Source organism: Petaurus breviceps, unplaced genomic scaffold, assembly GCF_028583685.1.
Source record: "Petaurus breviceps papuanus isolate PSGF00001 unplaced genomic scaffold, PetGlider_PUasm1.0 90281, whole genome shotgun sequence".
NCBI lineage: Eukaryota > Metazoa > Chordata > Mammalia > Diprotodontia > Petauridae > Petaurus > Petaurus breviceps.
In genome coordinates, this window is record NW_027187205.1 from 408,374 (window position 1) to 432,253 (window position 23,880).

At 42.5% G+C, this 23,880-nt stretch overlaps 1 protein-coding gene and 1 long non-coding RNA gene across 7 annotated transcripts in view; one reads left to right on the forward strand and one right to left on the reverse strand.

Moving 5' to 3' along the window:
* Positions 1-23,880, forward strand: part of NLRC5 (NLR family CARD domain containing 5) — a 101,110-nt gene that overhangs the window by 28,528 nt on the left and 48,702 nt on the right. For 5 of the 6 annotated variants that reach the window (XM_069107785.1, XM_069107784.1, XM_069107786.1 and 2 more), the window contains 12 exons: positions 1,801-1,956; positions 2,653-2,959; positions 5,631-5,696; positions 10,503-10,571; positions 11,730-13,458; positions 14,779-14,862; positions 15,144-15,227; positions 17,853-17,936; positions 18,425-18,514; positions 19,042-19,101; positions 22,520-22,588; positions 22,974-23,057. In XM_069107785.1, coding sequence (XP_068963886.1) covers positions 2,665-2,959; positions 5,631-5,696; positions 10,503-10,571; positions 11,730-13,458; positions 14,779-14,862; positions 15,144-15,227; positions 17,853-17,936; positions 18,425-18,514; positions 19,042-19,101; positions 22,520-22,588; positions 22,974-23,057 — 2,714 coding nt within the window. In that variant the 5' untranslated portion in view covers positions 1,801-1,956; positions 2,653-2,664. The remainder of the gene's footprint in view (positions 1-1,800; positions 1,957-2,652; positions 2,960-5,630; positions 5,697-10,502; positions 10,572-11,729; positions 13,459-14,778; positions 14,863-15,143; positions 15,228-17,852; positions 17,937-18,424; positions 18,515-19,041; positions 19,102-22,519; positions 22,589-22,973; positions 23,058-23,880) is intronic. The other variant, XM_069107787.1, reaches the window with a different exon arrangement.
* Positions 18,948-21,730, reverse strand: LOC138176863 (uncharacterized). The gene is made up of 4 exons (XR_011172401.1): positions 21,565-21,730; positions 21,241-21,348; positions 20,870-20,975; positions 18,948-19,097 (listed from the first exon to the last, which is right to left on the reverse strand). It is a non-coding gene; the product is annotated as an uncharacterized lncRNA (long non-coding RNA).

Sequence of the window (23,880 nt, forward strand, 5' to 3'; positions counted from 1 at the left end):
TCAACCAAAGATATCACTCTGCACTCTGCCAAAACATCTCAATTTTAACTATCTCTCTTCTCCTGGCATGCTTTCTGTCAGCTGCCTTCTCCCAACTTCATTCCCTATAAATTCAAATTAGCAAATACCTGTAATCAACCCTATTGACAAAGACAAAATATGTATTTAAAACTATGAAAGGTAAATAGACTTTCATCCTACCCAGAGGCTCCCATAGAGGAGTCCAAGGTAAGAAAAAAAAATAAAGAATAATTTGCCTGTGGGTCTGTAGTCTTGGGAATTTTAGCAACATATCCTGTCCAACACTGACATGATTTTGTCATATTCTGCATCCCCACTCCCATTTCCCCAGTCCTTTGGGAGCTATGTCCCTCTTCAGCTGATGTTCTATGTTCTGATTGTGGAGCTGGTGAGCTCAGTCTTTTGCGGGGCTACTTGAGCCCCACACTTGAGCCTCCCACAACTCAATTTGTTAAACTTCATGCTTAGCAAAACAATTAAGAGTGGTAGAAAGAGCTTTATGATTCACTTAACACCTCTTTATCTGATTATTTCCTGTTTACATCCCAGGTCGGGTAGGGGGTAGAAAAGTAGTTAGAAACCACCCCTGTCCTGCAGACTTTCTTTCTTTCTTTCTCTCTTTCTCCCTTCCTTCCTTCCTTCCTTCCTTCCTTCCTTCCTTCCTTCCTTCCTTCCTTCCTTCCTTCCTTCCTTCCTTCCTTCCTTCCTTCCTTTCTGGCTTTGTGGAGGAGGGAAGGCAGGGCAATTGGGGTTAAGTAACTTGCTCAAAGTCACACAGCTAATTAAGTGTTAAGTGTCTGAGGCTGGATTTGAACTCAGGTTCTCCTGACTCCAGGGCAGGTGCTCTATTCACTGCTCCACCTAGCTGCCCTATTATTTCTAATAAGAATAATAACTGACATTATATAATAATAACCATATAGCTCCTACTACGTGCCTGGCCACTTTTATATTATTAATCGTATTTGATCCTCACCTCAATCCTAGAAGGTAGGTGCTATTATACCCATTTTACAGATGAAGAAACTGAGGGGCCAAGGGGGAGACCTGGCTCTTTTCTATTCCTTAGGATGTAAATGTTCCTCCCTATTTGATTCCCATGGCTGGAGACCTCTTAGGAAAATGTAAAAACTCATACCTAAAACCTACAACATGTAAGAGCTGTTTGAAGATTTCCATAGCCCTATATGTAATTTGCACAAGACAAAAGGCAAAAAACAAAAAACTGGAAGCAAGAGAGGAGATGGTTAAATGAATTGGGGTTCACTTAAGATGTATAAGTATGAGGAAAACAAAGATTGGGAAAGGTCTTTATGAAACACTGTAAAGAGGGAGAAAAACAAAACTTCGGAGTTTTGGAGAATGGAGTTTATATTAACTATAATTGTATGAAAAAAGATGAATTAGAATGGATAAAGGAAACTCCTGATAGGAATTTTGAGAAAGGGAGTGAAAGAATTTACTTAAATACATAATATTTTATGCCTTGAAATGAACTAATTTAAATGTAATCAACAAGTCAGCAAGCATTTATTAAAGCATCCACTCTGTGTCAGGCACAATGCTAAGTGTGTGTGGGGGGGGAAGAGTGACGTCCCACTGGGAAAGCCCCTTTTGCTTACTTCTCTCTACCCCCAGAACCATCAACCTATGACTTCCATCTGACTCTGTTTGGGGAGGAGCTTGTTGGGAGTAGTACTGAGGGAGAAGGCAGGCGAATTGTTACAGTTCCCTGGCATCTGGGGTGAACCAACTCTGTTTCTTCTCTCTCTACTTCAGACACTCTACAGTGGAGTGATTCACAGAATGCCATGTCCTGGCACACACTCAGGAACTGGAACCCAGGCTCTTATGCCCCCAAGAACTTCCATCTTGCCACTCTCTGTACAGAGATCTTAGAACATTTATGATGAATCTTCTCATCCTACAAACCAGGTAGGACATTTTCAAACCAGTCTCCCACCCCACCCCTACCCCATCCCTTTGTCCATTCTTAGGCCAGCCACAAAGAATGTTAGAAATAGAGTTGATTTTAAGAAACAGAAGAACCTCTCTGACTTCTTCCTCCAGGAAGTCCTCCATATCAACCACAATGACAGTGACCTCCCCCTGATCTGAACTCCTGTACTACAGACTGTCAATTCCCTTCCCTGGAGCACTTAATGATGTACTCTCTTGTTGTTTATGTGTGTCAGTCGGATCATTCCAACTAGACAGAGCACTCTTTTAGAGCAAGAGATACCATTTATTCTTCCTAGTGTATCCCCTCCTCTGTCCCCCAGTGCTTGGGATGGGGCACTTAGTGGATCAATAACTGATTCCTGAACATAAGAAAGAGCATTGGACTTGTGGTCAAAGGACCTGGGCTCAACTCTCAGCTCTTCTGCTGCCTCTGTTGTCAGCTGGGGCAAGGCATCATCATCATCATCATCATCATTTTAGCTCATACTTCTATAGATTTCAGTCATGTCTGACTCTTCATGACCCCATTTGGGGTTTTCTTGGTACACTTTACTACCCTGACTTTCCTGTGGTAAATAAGAAGAGTTTTAGCCAAGCCAAGGATTTTCTCCATCCTCAGGTGGTATTGTCCCCTCCATCAGCTAACCTGTCACTCTTTGGTCCTCTTAGTGCTGGATTCAGATGGACTCCTTAAGCTTGCAGGACAATGTGGAAAGCCTGAAAAACCACCTAGTGGGACTGCTCAGTGAAGACCTTGAATGGCTGACCTTGAAGGCCAAGTTCTTTTTGCCCGACCTAGACTTGACTCCTGTGGATGAGACTCCAGTCCCCTCCCAGAAAGTCTCCCTGCTCCTTAGCAAATTGGAAGGCCATGGCCCCTCTACATGGAAGACCTTCATCTATTGTGTCCTCATGGAACACACCATGCCCCTGTACATGGAGACCATGTTCCTAAGCGTCTGGGGTATAGACAGTGGTAAGTACTCTAGAATGGCAGCTAGAAGCACCATAGAAAAGAGTAGAAAATGTCAGACCTGGAAGAGATCTTAGATCAGAAAGCAAAATGGCAGAGGTGGCAAAGATCTTAGCATATGGAAGAGCTACGTGGAACCTTAGAACATAGAACATAAAATATCAGAGCTAGAACATGGAATGTCAGACTTGGAAGTGCCCTTCAATGAAAAGACAGAAGAGCAGACCTGGCAAAGGCCTTGGAACATGACCTAGGATAGCAGAGTTGAGCAGGACCTTAAAACATAGAACAAAAACACCAGAGCTGGTATGCATCATAGAACAGAGGATGGCAGAACTGAAAGGGACCTTAATGTCTATTTAGTCTATCCTTTATAGCCCATTTCTCATGTAACAGTTGGAGAAACTGAGTCCCAGAGAGATTAAAGTAAGTTACCCAAATTCCCATAGCAAGTCAGGACCAGGAAAAGGGAGCCCAGGTTTCCTAATTAGCAGTTTGGTTTTGAAACATTCCTGGTTTCAACAGGTGCCAAATTTTGCTTTTATCCAATCAGCCAGAAAATTAATAGATACTTATCTCTAAATCTCCATCCCATCTCTCCAGGAAGCCTTTTTCATTTTGGAAGAAGAAAGGAGAGAGATATGACTGTATCCTGGAGTTCTCCCTGACAGGGTAGACCATATTTAGGAGCCCTGAAAAGCTGCCATATGCTATGGGGTGGGAGCTATCCAGTGCCAAGCTAAGCCAGGGAACCTTTCTCCTATCCCACACTGCCAGACCCTGCATCACTTAGCCATGATGTCCCCATGCCTTGGCAGTGGGTGGCTGATGCCTGGTCTCACATTTTAAGGTGGGCTCCTCTTATAGCTTGTAGTTCACTAACTACTAGAGGGGCATAAGGGATCCTTACCCTGAATCCCCCAGATCTAAGAGGCCCCACAGCTCTATTTTGCATTCCAAATTACAGTAACGACAATATCACAATGAAAGTTTACATTTACAATTCCCTCTCAGGTTCACTGAGCACTGTGCATTCATGATCTCATTTGATTCTCACAACAACACCGTAGGGTAGACATTATTGTCCCCATTTTATAGAGGAGGAAACTGAGGCTCAGAGAAATTGGGTGGCTTATGTAGGGTCACACAGCTGATAGGTGTCTAGGTCTTCTTGACTCCCAAGTCCAGTGCCCTGTCATCCACTATGTCACCCTGAGGGGAACCCCACATGAATGGAGTCAGGGTAGTATAATGGAAAGAACCCTAGATTTGTTCAAGTCAGACAAGATAACTGGGTGCAAATCCCAGCTCTACTACTGTTTATTTGTGTAACTTTGGGTAATGAAGGTTAGAGTTCAACAAGAGACAGATAGGTGGTGCAGTGCCTAGAGTATTGCACCTGGAGTCAGAAAGACATGAGTTCAAATATGGCCTCAGACATATGCTAGGTGTGAGACCCTGGGCAAGTCATTTCATCTTTGTGCCTCAGTTTCTTTTTCTTTAAAGTGGGGATAATAAAAGCACCTCTACTTCCCAGGGTTATGAGGATCAAATGACAATAGTTGTAAAGGGCTTTGCAAACTTCTAAGTGATACGCAAATATCAGCAATCATTATTATTATTTTTATTATGTGATCTCCAAAGTCTTTCCCAGACAGGGATTTAATAAATTCTCATGATTGTGTTGCTATATATTAGTATGAAAGAAGGAACTCTCTTGTGTCAACAGCCTTAGGAGTTCAGTTCCAGCAAATCTCCTGAACATTCTTCATAGTTAAGTACTCTTCAGGAAATGCACATTTAAGGGACTATTATGGGCCCCACTCACAGCTATATCACAACACATAGGGTAGAGAAAGTAGCTCCAGGCTCTCTCCATTAAGCAGGCTCTAGCTTCTAACTTGGAGCCTGTCTTCAGGGGACAGGCTTCCATGGTTTCTGCCTCTATTCCAGATGTTTCTTTGTCTATCACCACTTATTTCAGAGTTTCAGAGATTTAGAATTAGAACAGACTTCAGAGAACATCTAATTCAACTCTGTCATTTTACCAGAGCAGAAACTTGAGCCAGAAAGTTTAAGTGACTTCCCTAAAGTCATATAGGTAGTTGTCCTGGGCAGAGTCAGCACTGAACTCAGGCCCTCTGACTCTAAGCCCAGCATGCTTTGCTACTCTAGCATTATGTCATTCCAATTAGTACACTCTTTTTCCTTATCTCAGATGGTGTCCACTCAGATACATTTCCTAAGACTTTTTAAGTCTTTTACTCAACAGCCATGGAGAATCCATGATTCTATCAATGTAGATACTCCCTCCTCTTCCATGGCCACTAACCCAAATCACAGCCCCTCTGTGACCTAGCAGAGGGCTTCATAAATTCTGCAGCCAACCCTCTGGTGGAGAGACTCCCCAAGTTTAGCCAGGCTGGTCCTTAGAACACAGACATGCAGTCAGTCTCCAGGCCCTGACTTGAAGCCTTTACAGTTTATCAGACCATACTAGAACTTTTGCTGAACTGGCATACATAGCTTTGAAAACTCCTGGGTATCACCAAAGCAAGGCAATGGAGGAGACCTTTAGGAGAGGGACATGTCTATACTGGAGACAGAATATAACCTGTGTCTCAGTTCACCACTGTACCCATGAGACATTTGCCTGATTTCTCTACTCTTTCAGAGGTTCCAAATCAGATCAAATACTTCTGTGAGGATGCCCCTCCTAAGTCCCAGCTCCTTCATTCAGGTGAGTCTGAGGTTGCAGGAGGGGTGGGCAGGGAGGGGACTAGAGGTTTCCTCGTACACTAAAGCACCAAGATCTCCCACAATAGAAAGAGGACTGAATTTAGAGTCAGATGACCCGGCTTCAGGTCCAGGCTCTGATGCTTTCTGTTCATGTGAGCTTAGATAAGGCATTTAACCACTAAGGGTCTAAGTTTCCTCATCTGTAAAGTGATAAATTGGACAAGATAGCCTTCAAGGACCCTTCCAGGGCTAGATCTATGATCTATGTGGCTCATTTCTGCCTGTGTGACTTCGAGCAAGTCATTTCTGAGTCTTGGTTTCTTCATCTGTAAAACAAAGGTTTGAATTCCATGATCCTTTAAGGGGTCAGCTATAAATCTATTATCCTAGGACTTACAACATTCAGGAAGAAGTCATAAAGAACCTTCAGAAGGTCCATTTTCCTGGCGACAGGTAGGGAGAGCAGAGCCATTCAAGAGTTTCCAAGAACCATCCCTGTTTTTCTTTCACTGTCCTCCCTCCCCCCTTTTGCTTCCAGGCTCTCTCAGAACTGGAATGGAATTTCCAGTAAATTGACTGTAAAAAACTGAGTACACCTACATCTTACTCATCGAGAATGGGAATTTTCTTCCCAGACAGATTCTAGGAAAAACAGAAAGGAAAAGAATATTGTGTCAAAGTGTAGACCTGCTTGCTGCCTTACATGTCCTGGATGCACAGACCAGTGTTCTGGCATGGACCTAGAGGTTTCTGGGAAATCTGAGAGAGCACAGCATTCCCTCAGGGCACAAGAGGGGAGGATCTGAAGCTACCTCCCTTAGACCACAATTCCTCCCAAATTTCCCTGTCTGGTTTCACTTGAAGAAACCGATTTTCATTTTTCTATCACTGAACTTCAGGGCCTTGTGCCTGCACCATAGATCAGGGGAAGTTGTCCTTCCAAGAAACTTGGATACAAGCCTACAAACTAGACTAGCCAGCTTTCTCAAAGACTGACTCATTAGCCCATTGATTAAAGATTAGTCATCTGAACAACTTTTTCATTGGGCAGTTGACTTCCTAGATGATTAATTGGTCAACTGATGGGCAGTCAGCAACTGAATTACAATTGCAGAGTTGACCAATTGAGAAGGAATAGACAGAGAGTCCTGAAGAGGACTTAGAGGAAGTGATTAAAAAGTTATGAGGCTTGATTTATTGAATTACCTAATTTAAATGCAAATAGTTATTAAACAGTTATAAATAGCAGGCTGAACTAATATTGAGAGTGAGTATGGGTTCATCAAGAATGAGCCAGACTAATCTTAATTTTTTCTGGACCAGGCTTACTGGTCCCTCCCAAGGTCATATAACTGATAGACTAGGGGAATGCTACAGAAATAAGAAAAAAAATATTAACATGTTAGATAAGAGAAATGGAATCTAGGTCAGTTTTGACAAACTAGATAAATAGTCCTAGTCTTTTTTTTAATTAAACCATAAACTTAATAATCAACAAAATCAAATAAACATGTAAACAAAAACTTACCCAAATCTTCTTGTCCTTAACAAGGCAGAACCAAAAGAATTAAAACAACTAACAAACAAAATGTTTGTTTTGCTTCTCTTTTTATACCTGTAAAAAAATTCTACTACTGTTGACTCCATTTTCTTTCTTTCTTTTCTTCTTTTCCAACACTTGAAAAAAAAGTGTGTAGTTGTAGCTAGTTATACAGTTCTGTTCTGCTGATTTAACTCTGTATATCCTCATATGATTATTTCTTGTATATTTAAATGTTTATTCTTTTTAATGGCATTATAATATTCTATTACATGGATATATTGTAACTTATTTAGTCATTCTCTAATTATTGTACATAAAAGTCACTTCTGATTTTTTTTTTGCTATTATAACAGGACCATCTATGGATATTTTTGTTTTTGATAGGTCCTTTTCTTCCTTTTAATGATGTTTTGGGGATAGAATCCTAGCAATAGAATAGAAAGGGTATGCCAGTTTGTGATTCTTACTGTATATTGTCATGGTGCTCCCCAAAATGTTTGCACCAGTCTGCAGTTCCATCAATGACGTTTAAGTCCTTACTTCCCTACCCTGTTAACACATTGGACTTACTATTTTTTGCCTTTCCTGTGGCTATAAGGTGGCATCTTGAGATTATCTTGATTTGTATTTTTCTAATTATTAGGAAATTTGAGCATCTTTTCATGTGAATCTTAACCCTTTATGTTTCTTCTTTCATAAATTACCTATTTACATCCTTTGATCATTGCTTCATTGGGCAGTATGTATTGTTATATTGTTAGACTGATAGGATATATCAGTTCCACATAGATTTTGGATGTCAGTGGTTATCTAATAAGCCTGATATTTATCCAATACTTCAAATACTTCCCAGTCTGTTTATATTCTTTGAATTTTAAATCCATTGCTTTTGGTGGTAAAAAAAAATAAATTTTTTTCTTTATAATCAAATCCATTGATTTCATCTCAAAGGATTTTTTAAAAATGTATTGAACTGATTAAAATGTCCTAATCAGTGATCCTACTGTAAAAGACAAAATTTAGTAAGAATGATTATAAAAGTCTACACCTGGGGCAGGTAGGTGACACAGTGAATAGAGACCCAGCCCTGGAATCAGGAAGACCTGAGCTCAAATCCGGCCTCAGATATTTGACACACTTACTAGCTGTGTGACCTTGGGCAAGTCACTTAACCCAATTGCTCTGCCTTCCCCCCTCAAAAAAAAAAAGTCTACACCTGAATTCTAAATATCAACTGTAACTAAATAATATCATTGTTGAGAATATGCCCTGAATGTGTTATCAAAAAAAAAAAGCACAATTTGCTCAAACTGTTTTCATAGCAGCATAATAATGCAATTACAAAAACCTAGATGCAACCTAAATGCCTAACGATAAAGGAATAGCTAACTAAACTGTGGCATTGATGGGGATGGGATTCAGGCAATCTGGGTTCAAGTCCCAAAGACATGGTCTTTTGCTTTTAGGGGTCCAGCATGAATCCCCTCCCCATCTGTATGTGAATGTAACAGAATACTAAAACACAGTTAAGACATAAGGAATTAAGTAAAAAATATATATATATAATAAAAAAAAAATCTTGGAAGTCCTTTAAGAAATAATGGGTAATTTTTAAAAAATGAGTAAGCCAAAAAAAAAAAAAAAGGACTGAACTGGGGCCATAGAAACAAGGGGAAACATGAATGAGAATGAATGATTAACAAAGAATCCTGATGGGAATTTAGAGGGAGTGCCAGAAAAATTGTGATACTGCATGTATTGGAATTCATTAAAATATAAATAGTTGCTAAGCCAGGTTAGCAAGTTGATATGGTATTTTAAAATATATATACATATATATATATATATATATATATGTGTATGTATGCATCTCTTGTTTTCACATTGCTTACATTTGCTCCCATAGTTTCCTTCTCTCCCCTTCCAGAGAATCATTCCCTCCGACAAAGGTTTTGGGGGTATGGGGGAAGAAATAAGAAAACAATTCAGCAAAACCAAAAAACACATTGAAAAAAATCTGACATTATATGCAATGTTTCGCACTTTGTAAACCCCCACCTGTGAGAAGAAGTGAGGAGAAATGTCTTTTAAGATTTTCTTTGAGGACAAAGCCTGTTCTTTTTACTTTCCCAGCATTCAGTTTTGATTGTTTTGTGGTTTTCCTTTCCATCCACATTGTTATAGTCACTGTGTATATTGTTTTCCTAGTTCCTGGGCAACTCACTTACCTCTGTGTGCCTCAGTTTCCTCATCTGTAAAATGAACTGGAGAAGGGAATGACAAGTCACTCCAGTGTCTTTGCCAAGAAAACCCCAAATGGGGTCATGAAGAGTCAGACATGACCGAACAACAGCTGAACTGAACTATATGAAAGAGGAATGAGACTTGTTCTGCTTAGTCCCTGAAAGCAGAAATTGGGAGTTTCTTAAGGGATTTCTGAAGGAAGATGGCACGTGTAGATCACATGCTTGGCCTCTCCAATGTGTTCCTCAGTGCCCTGGCCTAGAAGGCAGATGACACATACCAAAGAGCTTACTCATACATTGGAGAATAGTCAGGATTTGGAATCATGACCAAAAAGAGATCTGTACGCGCTTGAACACTGGCAAGGAAGAAAACACACATTTATTAAGCACTTACTCCATGCCAGACACTATGTTAAGTGCTTCACAAACATTATCTCAAATATATACCAAGAACTCTGAGAGGTGGGTGCTATTATCACCCCCACTTTAGAGTTGAGGGAACTAAGACAGCAAGGGTTAATGATTTGTCCAGGGTCACATAGCTAGTAAGTGTTTGAGTTCACATTTGAACTTGGGTCTTCCTGACTTCCTGATTCCTGACTCAGTGTTCTCTCCAATGGGTGATGGGGAACCTGAGGCCTCGAGACCACATGTGGCCCTCTAGGTCAGCAAGTGTGGCCCTTTCAGTCCAAACCATGAAGTCCCTCATTCGTATTATCCCACTGTGGTCTCCTCTCATTGCCTTGTTAGGACATGTATCTCTGCCTACCACAGACACACTGGGCTACCTCCCACCCTCCAGTCAGACCACACTTGCTATAGACAAACTCAAAAGCAAGAAGAGAGTAGGTCCTGCTGTTTTCTGGCCTCGTACCTGTTTTCTGGTAGTGTTCTTTTGTTTGGAAGCTTTCTTCCCTTGCCCCCTTCCCCTCCCGGAACCCAGGAGGTAGGGGCAGGTCAAAGGGATGCTCCAGGATCATGGCTTGCATCTCAATGTCTTCATCACTTTCTCTTTTAGGCCTCAAGCGACCCTACTCCAATATAAGCTCCTCACCTCGTCCAAAATGGTCTAGGAGGCAGCAGCTAGGTAACTCAGCTCTATTAGCTACTGTGTGTATGGGGGGGAGGGAGGCAGGGATGGAGGGCAAGGTGACAAAGAGGGAGGACAACCTAGAGAGCCCAGAGCATACTGCCCCCCCCAATGTACCAAAGGAACTTGCCTGAAGCATGTATTCACTGGCCAGCTCCCTGACATTAAACAGTAACCCAAGCAGCATTCTCAGAAAGATTTCCAAACAATAGGGAATACCCTTTTCTCCATCAAATGTGGCCTTGGGAGGTGGAGGGGTGGGCGCCCTGCAGCAAGTACGGAGGTTTTATCTCTTCCCCAGAGCCTCCATATTCCCTCTCTCTCCAAAGCAGGCTTGGATAAGGACTTGAGGTACTAAGGACTTGACTTAGTTCATCTAGTAACTGACTTTATAACACACTACTTTAAAAGGTATTTTCCTCTCTTCCCAAAACACCCCCCTGATCCTATACCCTGCAGACACATGCTCTTATTGGACTGTTTCCATGGTAAGAGGGTGTAGGTGGCTCCCCACTACAAGCCAGAGTCCCTCCCTGATCTGAGTTATGGGGAAAGAGAAGTTGGGATGGCCCTATGGCAGTGGTATGCTGATAGATATTTAACAGCCTGCTCTCTAGAAAAAAAAAATGGCATAAATGTTTAAGTTTAATCTGCATTATTAATATTTCCTCAATCATTTTCTTAAATCTATATATTTGACCAAACAATAAATCAAGCCCCGATTTGCAGTAGTTACACAATTCCAAGGTGTAAATGTTCAGACTAAAATTGAGCCACTGGCTCTCCTGAGCTGATTAGAGCTGGCTCCAAGACACTCCTGCATAGGGGCACCCCAGCTGAGATGGGAGAGTGTAGAGCAAGATGTCCTGCCATCACCAGAGGTCTTTAAGTAGAGACCCAGGGACCAGCTGGCAGATACATTGTAATGGGGGTTCTTTTGGGGGTGTGAATTACACTAGATGGCTGCCGAGGTTCATTCCAACTCTCAAATTCTGTGCTTCCATGCAAGCTAATAGAAAGAGACGTAGATCCATTCATTTTCCCCCACTGTATCTAGTGGCAGAATCACAAGTCACATCTTTAGGTGGAGGGAAAGCCTGGAAGGGAAACTGAAACTCATCAATTCCTGTTTCCCCAACCCTGGATCTCATGCAGAGTCGGTCAGAAGGTATGAGAAGCTCCTGAGAACTTCGGTCCTGCAGAGGTATGGGAGAATACACGTAAGAACCGGACGGCCATTGTCCTTTAGCCAAACCTATGTGGACCTAGTCATGCGTCGGGGCAAGGTAACCTGGCTGAAGGAGAACCCAGAGAAATCACAGGGCAATGTTCTGTCAGAACCTCTTGAGGCAGAGGATGGGACTAATTTGAAGGTCCAGGACCTATTTAAGGGCCAGTCAGGTGCAGGCACCAAGGTGACAGTCCTGCTTGGGAAGCCAGGGGCAGGGAAGAGCATGCTGATGGATCGAATCTGCCAGATGTGGGCAAATGGTGAACTGGACCAGTTCAGCAAAGTCTTCCTCTTTGAATTCCGCCAGCTTAACCTAGTGAACCAGGAACTGACCCTTTCCCAGCTCCTTTTTGAGTTATACCTGAGCCCAGAGGATGAGCATGAGGCCATCTTCCAGCATCTTCAGGAGAATGCCCATCGGGTTCTGCTGGTCTTCGATGGGCTGGATGAGTTCCTCTTCCCCTGGCCTAGTCGAGCACCCTGTATCAAGGACTCCCTGAATCCAACTCTGCCTCTGCCTGTCGCCACACTGTTCTCTAGGCTCTGTAATGGATCCCTCTTGCCAGGCTGCTGGGTGGTAACCACCTCACGCCCTGGGAGGATCCCAGACTTTTTGCTGGAAACAGCCACATCAGTGTTTGAGGTCTGGGGGTTTGACTGGCTGCAGATCGAGAAGTATGTCAGCAACTTCTTCTATGGACTGAACTTTCGGGATATGGCCCTCTCCCAGCTGAGGGACAACACCCAGCTCCAGAGCCTGTGCTCTGTCCCAGCTCTGTGCTGTATCATGTGCATCTGTCTCTATCACCTCCTGTCCCAGGGCAATACCATTAACTTCCCCTCAACAGTCACCCAGGTCTATATGCAGATGATCCATGTCTTCATCAGCCGGAAGCAGGGGGCCTCTGAGGACAAGGGCACCTGGCTGAGCAAGAACTCTCAGGCTCTGCTGGGCCTTGGTGAGCTAGCCTTCAAGGGGCTAGAGGCCAAGCAAATAGTATTCTACCCAGGTGATATACCTGAGCTGGTCGTGGCCTTTGCAGCTACCCACAACCTGCTGGCCTCCTTCAGGGTAAAGACAGGAATCCAGCAGCAAAAGACATGCTATGCCTTTGTCCACCTCAGCCTACAGGAGTTCTTTGCAGCCCTGTATCTGATGGTGAGCCCCAACATAGATAAAGCTGAGCTGGGCTGCCACTTCTTCCTCAAGTCCAAATGGCCCCTGAGGACTGAAGCCAAGACAGAGCTCTTGGATCACTTCCATACCTTTTTGTCTGGCTTCTCCTCCCAGACCTGCCGGTCCTTCCTGAGTCAGTTGTCACAGAAGGATGAAGCCTGGGTGGGAACCAAGCAGGTGGCCATCCAGCAAGTGTTACAGGGCCTGGCAGCCCGAAGCCTAACTGGCCCCAAGATGATAGAACTGTGCCACTGCGTGGGGGAGACCCAGGATGCTGAACTGGTTAAGCAGGCTGGTGGGCACCTTCCTTTCAGTCTGGACTTCCATAATTTCCCCTTGAACTATGCTGATTTGGCTGCTCTGACCTCTCTCATCAACCATGCTCCTGCTTCTGTGCATCTCGATTTTTCTGGCTGCTCTTTGGAGCCCCAGTGCCTCGATGCCCTAGCTGGCTGTGAGAAAATTGAGAGTCTCAGGTGAGTAAGAGATAGAGATAAAACATAGTAGTGTTAGAGATGTGGCCTTTGGGGGAGTGAGTGCTCAGATAAGGCAGGTCAGTGCAGTGGGGTGGTATTAAAAGGCCATGACCATGGGTCCCACCACTGTGGGGAAGTTCATTTCTCAGTTCTGTGGTCATAGGCATCAACCCTAACCCTAGCTAGAGATGCCTTAAATAGGTGGACTCAACCAAAAGTATTCAACATGGGAGCCCTAAATTTGTACCTAGTTTTCTTAGTAATCTTGGGCCTCATCACTAAACCTCTCAAAGACTCACTCTCCCCATCTATCAAATAAAGACAATGAGCCCTGTGGCCTCAGGAATCTGGTTCCTGGATGGTATGGTAGAAAGAGCTCCAGGCTAGAAGTCAGAGAACTTGGGCTCTGGACTCTTTGGAGCAAGTCATGAACCATAAAGTGACAGAAATATAAAGTAACATTTTAAAAATTCATTCATTTTCGTTTTCAGCACTTTTATAGGATTTTGAGTTCTAAATTTTCTCTCTGTCTCCCCTCCCCCTTCCTCTAGACAGCATGAAATCTGATTATATAAGTACAAACATATTAAACATATTTCCACATTAGTCATGTTGTGAAAGAAGAATCAGAACAAAAGGGGAAAACTATGAGAAAAAAAAGAGAGAGAAAGAAAATAGTTTGCTTCAATTTGCATTCAGACTCCATAGTTCTTTCTTTGGATATAGACACCATTTTCCACCAAGAGTCTTTTGGAATTGGCTTAGATCATTGTATTGCTGAGAAGAGCTAAGTCTATCCAAGTTGGTCACCACACAATGGTGCTGTTACTGTGTACAGTGTTCTCCTGGTTCTGCTCACTTCATCAGTTCATGTGAGCCTTTCCAGGTTTTTCTGAAGTCCATCTGTTCATCATTTCTTATGGAACAATAGTATTCCACTGGAAATATAAATTAATATTTAAGCATTGGTATGGTACAATGGAAAGATACTGCCTTTGTAATAAGAGGGCCTGAGTCCAAATAACATCTTTGATGCCTAATACACAGTTGACCTCAGGCAAGTCTCTTAATCCCCAGGGTCTCCGTTTCTTCATCTGCACAATAAGGGGGTTGGACTAGGTGACCTCTAGTTTGAAGATTCCTTCAAGCTTTCGATCTTTGACCCTATGAATTTTCCTCTTGGTAAATCCTGATTCAACAATTTTATAGAATATAGATCTATAGAATTTTAATTTATACTTAATATATTTAATTTATATCTAATCTGTATAATTTCAGTCTTCTAAACCTTTCCCACTTTCTCTTTTCTGCTTTCTCTAGGGTTAGAAGCAGAAAGTGCCGAGATGCTTTTGCAGAAGCCCTCTCCAAGACATTGCCAACAATGGGAAATCTGAAGAAACTTGAGTAAGCTTTTTCTTAGAGCCCAGATGGCTTCTGGTACCATAGACACACTCCTCTCACTGGTTAGGCCTATCCCTGGGCAAGCCATGGGGCGTTGTACCCAGGGGGACTAACTCAAAACTGCTGCCTGCTTCCCCGAGGAAGGGGTACACACAATAGGCTACTCCCCTTCCCTAGACCCTCCAACATAGACCCCTTTGGCCTGTGGGTGGGTACCATCCGGGTGTTCAATCAAGATTCATTCTCTCATTCCCTCCCTGAGGTCTGTGTCTGTACTTCTGTAGGTTAACCGGAAATAACATCTCAGTTCGAGGCATTGGCCACCTGGCACAAACATTTACAAACTGTCTTCAGCTGGAAGAGATTAAGTGAGTGTGGGGCAATGAGAGGATACTAACCCAATCCAGGACTTTGGAGGTGAACGAAATTGTCCTGAATCCTCCCCACCTCCTATTGGCTGGTCCAGAATGCTTCTTCATCAAAGCAATGTAACACCTGAACGGGGAGTGTCTGGAGCCCATAAGACTAGACCCCAGAGGGCAGTGAGGCCCATGGAAAAGAGGGGAGATTTTTCATTTTTGGCAGGGTGTTGGATCATCGAAGCATGTGCATCAGGATAGCTTTGGGCTCTTCCTTCCTCTAGCCAACTTGTAATCGGGAGGTGAAGAGGGTGGGGACTGTGGTGGAAAGGGCATTGGTTATATATACACACATATTGTGTGTTTGGGATTGGGGAAATATAGATAGACAGGTGACTGAAGGAATACATGAAGTTGTTATTTATCCTTCATTCTCAAACATGAAGTAGGTGATATGGTTGAAGAACTAAATTTGAATACTAGCTCAGTCCCTCACAAGCTATGTGACCCTGAACCAGTCACTTTCATTTTTTTTTTCGTAAATAACATAGGGATAATAAGACATTAACCACCTCTTAGAGGTGTTGTGAGGATGCAAAGATACTGGTAGCAGTCGCATAGGTGAGGCTATGGGTGGGTGGTACAAAGTGAGAACAGCATCCCTTGAGTGCTCTTAGGTACACACACACCAAATCCCTGCTCCTTCTACCTACTTGTTACCTTATTCTTTCTCTCATCCAGTTCAAAGGCAATGAAGAGGGCAAATTTTGGAATTTCTTCATAAATTCTCACAACAAAGAAACCATCTCAATAACTAATTAATTAACTATAAGCCTCTGGTTCATAAAAATCAGAGAAACCTTTCCCCATAAGCTTTTGCCTCCTTTAAGCATTAAACTCCTGTTTCATAGGCTTAGACAAAAATCAGTTTTACTGGCCATATAATTTATTAACAGAGAAAAATAATGCAAAGAAATAGAGAAATGTTTCAGGAATATGTAAGCTCTGAGATGGATCACCCGTCACAGTCAGTCCCCTCTCTCTAACTGCTATGAGACCCCAATTGGACAACCTTATTTCTCTTGAGATGACAGTTTAGGTCTCTCAGGAAGTGGTCTCCATAGAATAAAAGTTAAACTCAGTTCTCTAAAATTGTTTGTTCAGACTCTTTCAATGATGCCAGTTAACTTTTATCATCTTACACACACTCATCTTCAAGGGTGGTTAACTGGCCCATCCTCCTCAGGAAAGACTTTCTCTTAGCCGTCTCTCAGGACTTCCACAGATGACAGTTAGCTGTGGGTCATTAAATTTCTATTCCCTCTCTCTTAATGGTACAACAAAGACAGTGAGAGGGACTAGGGCTCCATATGTGAAGTGCTCTGTAACCCTAAATCCTCTGTTAGTCATTCAAAGCCCTTCACTTAGGCCCCTCCTACCTTTTTAGTCCCCCACCCTGTACTCCAGTCCAGAGACACTGATGTCCTGGCTGCTCCACAGACAAGACACTCCATCTCTCTGCTCCCTGATCTTCTCTGGCTGTCCCCTATTCCTGGAAGACTCTCCCTCCTCACTCCAAGTACTTACCTCCCTGGCTTCCTTTAAATCCCAGATAAAATCCCACTTTCTATAGGAAGGATTTCTAATTCTAATGCTTTCCCTCTTTGAATCAATTCCTATGTATCCTGTAAATAGCTTTTGGGGGCATATATTTGTTTCCTTGTTGTCTCCCCAATTAGATTATGACTCCATAAAGACAGGAACTGCCCTTTGCCTCTTTGTGTAGCCCACCTAGCACAGTGCTTGGCATATAGTAAGCACTTAATAAATGTTTATTTACTGAGGAAGGCACCTCATAAATATGGATTACTTGTATTATAAGGTCCCACCAGTATGTTTGTACAAGTTTGGGTCTCTTATAGTATAGGTGTGCTTCAAATTTTTTAAAAAAGTTTGAAAATGACCTAGGAAACACAATAATGACCATAACTTACATAGGGAATGGAGCTTTGGACTTTTCCAAGTACTTTTGCGTCCCTGTCTCATTTGATTCTCACAACAGTATTTCAAAGCAGTTGGGGAAGGAGTTAGGGCTTCTCCTTAACAGAAGAAAAGACAGAGGCTCAGTAAGAAGTGACTGGCTCACAGTCCCAGAGCTAGTTAGTGACAGAGTTCAGACTAGAACCCTGGCCCCTATCTCACATTGCCTTTCTGACCCTGCCTCACTTAGCACTAGATAGATGCCTGGTGCTCAGTGATCTTACCCAATTAAAGCTACAGAAAAGCCTAGAAGTTAATATTTTGGCACTGTTAACCCTGTAGAGACCAGTTGTGAGGCTCCTAAGGAATGAAATAAGGAGCCTTCAGTGGAAACTCTCCCACTGAACCTGAAGAGGGGAGAATGCTAAGTCAAATTCAACTGACAGAGAGAAAAGCAAAGCCCAGGGGAGAGAGGGAGGAAGCACCATCAGCCTTGATAACTGGGCAGGCAAATTGCTTGCACTCTCTGGGCCTTGTGTCTCATGTGGGAGAGAGTCATGGTAGTTGTCTACCTCCTCTGAGCTTGGCAGATCCTCAATAAAGAGAATCCCAGGATCAGACAGCCCCCAGGTAGTGACGCATGACATGTTTCAGTTTGCAGGACAACAAACTGAATGATCCTTCATGTCTAAAGATCATTGAGATACTCCACAAGATGCCGCGGCTACAGAAAATTGAGTAAGTAGCTACCACCACTCATTCTAGACCAAAGTAGACCAAGTTTATCTTAAGCAGTTTGTCCTGGTCTCTCTCTGCTCCCCTCCCCCCGCACCAACCATGAGTGCCTAGAGGTTGCCTAGAATCCATTCAGGTAAAACCCAGGAGTAGAGCAGGATCTGTCCCCCAAGAAGGTGTCAGGCAACACTAGGATTTATCACTGAATCCCAAGGCAGGATTCTGGATGCAGTGGGGCAGGCCCTGGGTTGGGGGACCTCGCTGGGCTCTCTGGCTCCTCCTAGCAAGCATCAGGGGCAGAGCTCAGGGACAGGGTCCCGGCAGAAATATCCAGGGCTAGGCATAGAGACTGCAGAGAAGGTGGCACGGAGCGTTTGTATAAGACAACTAAATGCGTTGAGATATGGAAAGGTGGGAGCAGAGATGGGAGGAAGAGGTGATACTGGGAAGTTTATATTCTGACACCTTGATTCTCTGCCTCAAATCCACAGCTTAAGCCGAAATGCAATTTCTGTCCTGACAGTCCTTGCCTTGGCAAAGGAAGCAGTTTCTTACCCCAAAGTCACCACATTGGAGATTAGGTGAGCCATGTGGTCTCAGCCAGAGACCACCTTCAGAGGTTTGGGTTCAAGGGCCAGGGAGAAACTAGAGGGCCAGAGGATGGAGGTGAAGGAGAAGGCAGCCAGTGTTCTCTGATGGTGGGACTTGTGGTTCCTTGAGCTTCACATGCCTGGACTTTGAACCTCAGGGATGACAAGTTTGGACACACCATGAGGAATTCCTTCATACCAGCTCTGGTGGTGCAGTGTAGAGTGTCCGTATTGGAGTCAAAAAGACCTGAATTCAGATCTGGCCTCAGACACTTGCTAGCTGTGTGACCCTGGGCAAGTCACTTAACTTCTGTTTGCTTCAGTTTCCTCATCTGTAAAATGGGGATCATAATAGCATCTACCACCCCCATTGTGAAGATCAAATGAGATTATAATTATAAAGCACAGTACCTGACATATAGTAAGCATTATATAGATTATCATTATTATTGCTATGTGCTTGTAGACTGTCAGACTAACCCAGACTTTTTTCTTCCTCTCTTATTTCCTCTTCACAGGCAAGCACAGATCATCATTCTCTTCTCTGTATCCTCAGGAAAGGTTCTGGAAATGCCTAGGTAAGAAGAGGCCATGGGTAATTCTGACATCCCTTTTCCAGGTGACTGCAGGCCTCAGTTTCAGAGAGGCAGTCTGTGTACTTTGGGAAAACCATGCAAAATAGTTTTGTGGTATATGGAAGGAGCACTGGATTTAAGGTCAGAAGACCTAGATTCAAATCTTGGCTGTGCTATCCCCCCATGTGACCCTAGAGAATTCACTTCACCTGTGCACCTCACTTTTCCCGACTGTAAAATGAGAGGGTTGAACCAGATTAAGGAGAATCTATAGCCTATTTTAACTAATGCATTAATTACAAGTGACTCTTATATATCTCATTAAAGCAATACCTCTTCTTGACAAAACTGTTAGTTGGTAAGTGCATGTTTCAAACCAGTCTAGGTTGAAAAGTAATGAAAGTGCATTTCTTTGAAAAACATTCTGATTTCAATTTTTTCGCTAATTCAGGCTTTCTCTAACTACTCTAAATTAGCAAAAGTTGACTATACTTAGGAATTGGATGTGAGCTGGAATAAAATTTTGGGTGAGGAAAGATTACAAAGCTAAGTCCTTTTGGAAAACCTAAGGCTATTTAAAGAGTAAATGTGGAAGAAATCTTAATTCAGCAATGAACTGGGGAGCCCCTGAAACTGACCTGAGGAACTATAGGGTATTGGTTCCACCATTTAACTTCCTTGACCCTATTTTCTCACATCTGAAATAAGAGAAATGGATGATATAATTTCTTGTATCCTCTTCCACTTCTTTGGGGGGGGGAATCTTTTTTTTGGAGGGGGGAAGGCAGGGCAATTGGAGTTAAGTGACTTGCCCAAAGTCACACAGCTAGTAAGTGTTAAGTGTCAGAGGTCAGATTTGAACTCAGGTCCTCCCAACTCCAAGGCTGGTGCTCTGTTTCATTATACCACCTAACTGCCCCCCTCTTCTACTTCTGACGGGGCTATGGTAAACAGTGGCACTGGTCTTTCTTATCCTTTTTGTGAAGGAGAATGTATCAGAACCAGAGAAAGATTTGCAATGCATTTCAACTTGCAAGTCTTTTTTTGTTTGTGGTTCTCCTGGCATGTATCTCATAATTAGTAACATACTTGTTTCACATCCTCTACTTTATGGTAAGCTCCTTGAGGGCAGGAACTTTCTTCATCTTCCTAACACAAGAGTCTGACACCCAATAATCTCCTGTTGACTGCATGAAGTGACTGCAACAGAACTGTAGATTCCGAGGTGGCTGGTCCTTGAGGGAAGGGGAAAGTCAATTTTCTCAGTAAAGTAGAAGGCACAAGGTCCTCTGCCAACAGGGAGGGGCAGAAGATTGATGTTGAGGATAAAGGAGTAAAACAGGGAAGGACTGGTGTGTAGAAGGGAGGGAGCAGTTGAGATCAGCCAAGATAAGCTTATAGTTTGCCTTGTCTAACCATGGTTGTGTGCTCTCCTCTAGAGGTGTATGATTGACTGCTATAGAGGGCAGAAAAGTAATGACAAGGTTTCTGTGACATGAGATCAAAAAGTGAGATGCTGGATATATGAACAGAAGCTTGTGGGGCTGATGCTTGTCAAGAATGAGATTGTTTCTAACTGACACAAAAGCATGAAAGCAAGGGGAGAAATTGACTATGATCATGCATGAAGCAATTAATCCTCTGGGAGCAATGAAGATGATGAAAAAACCAGGGCTGTACTCATTTTTTCAAGCAGGTAGTTAATTATGAGGATGATGGCTGGTGTCAAATTTGAAATAAAGAAGCAAACTCATTCTCAAAGAAAGCTCACCTCTTTTTGAAGTTCCTTCAAAGACTCTGTGATGTATTTTGAGAAACCATGCAGGGAAGAGCAGTTGCTTGTTCTAATCTTTAGAGGTAAATGAGACAAAATGGCCCTGGGGATGAAGAAAATAGAAACCATGAGTGTAATATCATGTTTCCAGTTGACAGTGATAAACTCCAGCTAAAGATTTAGAACTGTTAGGGTTAAAGATCATCTGGTTCAATTTCCTCCTTTTACAATTAAGAAAACTGAGGTTCACAGAGATTAAATGATTTACCCAGGGTCACACTGACAGTAAGGAGTAAAGCTGAGATTTGAACCTGGGATCTCAAGACCCAAGGAAATCTTCATGTCAAAATCACATGCGAAGATCTTACCAATTTGTTTCTTTGGCATCCATGGCATTATTCAGTCGAGATTCATCCCACAAGGTCTAAGAGTCACCTGGGTTCATTATTTGGAAATTCTGACTCACTTGAGAGAGTCTGCCAATTACAAACCAATTCAACGGGATCAGTGATTGGCTTTCCATTCTGCCAGTTCCCCCTCTGCCCCACCCCCACCTCATCCCACTTCATCCCTACCTTTCCCTTCAATCAAAACAGTTTCATGCACCTAATAATGTTTATGAACCTGGTCACCTACTTCACCTATGTTATCTCTGAGTGACTTTTGGCTTGTTTATAAAAATCAAATCTGACCTTAGAGGAGGAAGACTAAGTACTGGTGAGGAGGTGTTTTGAGCAGGATCAGTCAGCTTTACTGGAATAAGCTCATGGCCACCCCAAGGAAATACTCGAAAGGGGATGACATTCATTTGGATGGATAAGTTCTGATTTGTTTTTGCTTTTTTTACAAAGCAGTCCCTTCACTAAGTAGTCACATTTTAACATGTTATAGTCTCAACAGATGATCTCTACAGGTCCTGACAGCTCTAAATCTTCAGCTGGCGCTTTGCCACTGCCAGTTGGAAACATCATATTACTAACTGTTAGTTTCTATTTTCTTCATCGACAGTTCTATTTTGTCTCATTTCCCTCGAAAGATTAGAACAAGTTAACTGCTATTCCCTGCAAGGTTGCTCAAAATACTTTGTAGAATCTTCAAAGAAACTTTTCCTTAGATGTGAGTTTTCTTTCAGAATGAGTTGACTTCTTTATTTCAAATTTAACACCAAGCATCATCTTTATAATAATTACATATGTAATTATTATAATTACAGTTATCATTGGTAGTGTTAATAGCATTGTTACGGTTGTGTTACTTAGAAAGCCCATTCCAGCAACCTTCTGGAGGCAGAGGCCTGTAGCTCCTAACCACTACCTTTATTAGACCTGAGTGCTTTAATTTTTCCCCTTGGTCACCAATGTAAGCTTGAAAATGACTGTAGATATGTTTAATTGGAATGTATAAGTACAGCCTATATCATATTGCATGCCGTCTTGAGGAGGGAGGGGGAGAAAATGTTGAAAACTAAAAATAAATAAATTAACTAATAAAAAAAGGAAGAAAATGACTGTGGTTATTTGTGACTGATATCCTGGCAACTTGGCTGGTTGGGATCCAGACCTGGGCTATTTTGTTTAATGCTTTATGGACTCTAGAAAGTATTTTAAAGGTTTTTGTTCTTTAGCAACTTGGGTTTATTTTCTGTAGATCCCAGAATGTGAAGAAAAATGAGCCACCAGAGAATGTTATGACTCAGACCAGAAAGCTAACATTCAGGTAAGAAGGGTAAAGTTGAAAATATTGATAATTCAAAAATCAGTGATTTTTGAATTATCAATATTTATTGTATGTATATTCCTTTTACAAAGGCAGACCTCAGCACCTCCATACCTTAGTACATAGCCTTAGCTGATGATCTCCCAAACAGGGAAAAGGTGGTATCCCTGGAAGGCATCATGTAGGAGTGATATTTGGGCTAGAGTGTATCCTGCCCAATTGGAGTGTATGCTGCCCAGACTCAGTAAAGTATGAATAGTAAGGATACAATTATCATGTGGCTTGTTTTGGCTCAGATAAATAGTACATCACCTCTACCCTGCTTGGTGGGGCACTTCCCCAGTCTATCTCCCTTTCCTTCTTCACCTTTCCCCCCAATCCCTAGGCTTCAGAAGTGCAACCTTGCTGTCCGTCATGCAAAGGAGATAGCTGAGATGCTCAAGCACAGGCCCTACCTGGAAGAAGTAGAGTGAGTACAACACCCCTCCCACCCCAGCTCTGGTTCTTATTCCAGTCTCATGGGCCTCAAATGGGTGAGTAAGGTTGGGAAGTTGAAGGAAGAGACCAGAAGTATGGGAAGAGGCAGAGGTGGATTGCCATAATGTTGAAGGGAGGAGCTATCCTGGGATTCCCAGGTTTGAGGGGCCCCAGGTGTCCATTCTGCATTATAGATCATACCATAGACGAGAGCAGAGATTCCCAACTATTTTGGCCTCAAAAAAATTACTTAGTGCCCCCCTGGAAATCTATTTTCTTTAACCCTTTAATCTTTTTTTTTAATTTGCTTCATTTCAAAAAATATAAAATGTTTTTAAATGATACATCTTAAATTTAATGATTTCTTATAAATTTGTGAGGTTTTTTCTGCATCTAAATTTTGATCACACAATATTGTATTGTGTAACCATATAGTATCATATTGTAAACAAGTCATTATACACACATATTCCTGCCTATACATACTGGACTTCCTGACAATGTGCGACATGCTTGCCTGCCTACCAATACTTGCTTGTTAAGACCCTGTTGGTGGACTTGACCATTGATGGGTTAAAACTTACATTTTGTGTGTTTATTTGGAAAATAATGTAATCACTATGACTTTAACTTTGTTATACAACAGATGAAATATGTATAAACAGTTTTTCAAATTTTTCTTATCTTTCCTTATGCTTCCACCACTCCCTTATTTTTATTTAACACCCCCCCAAGTTGCACCTGAGGCTACTACCACCACCCCCAGATTGTTCCAGCCCCTTCACAGGGGGTAATATCTCCCACTTTAGGAACCT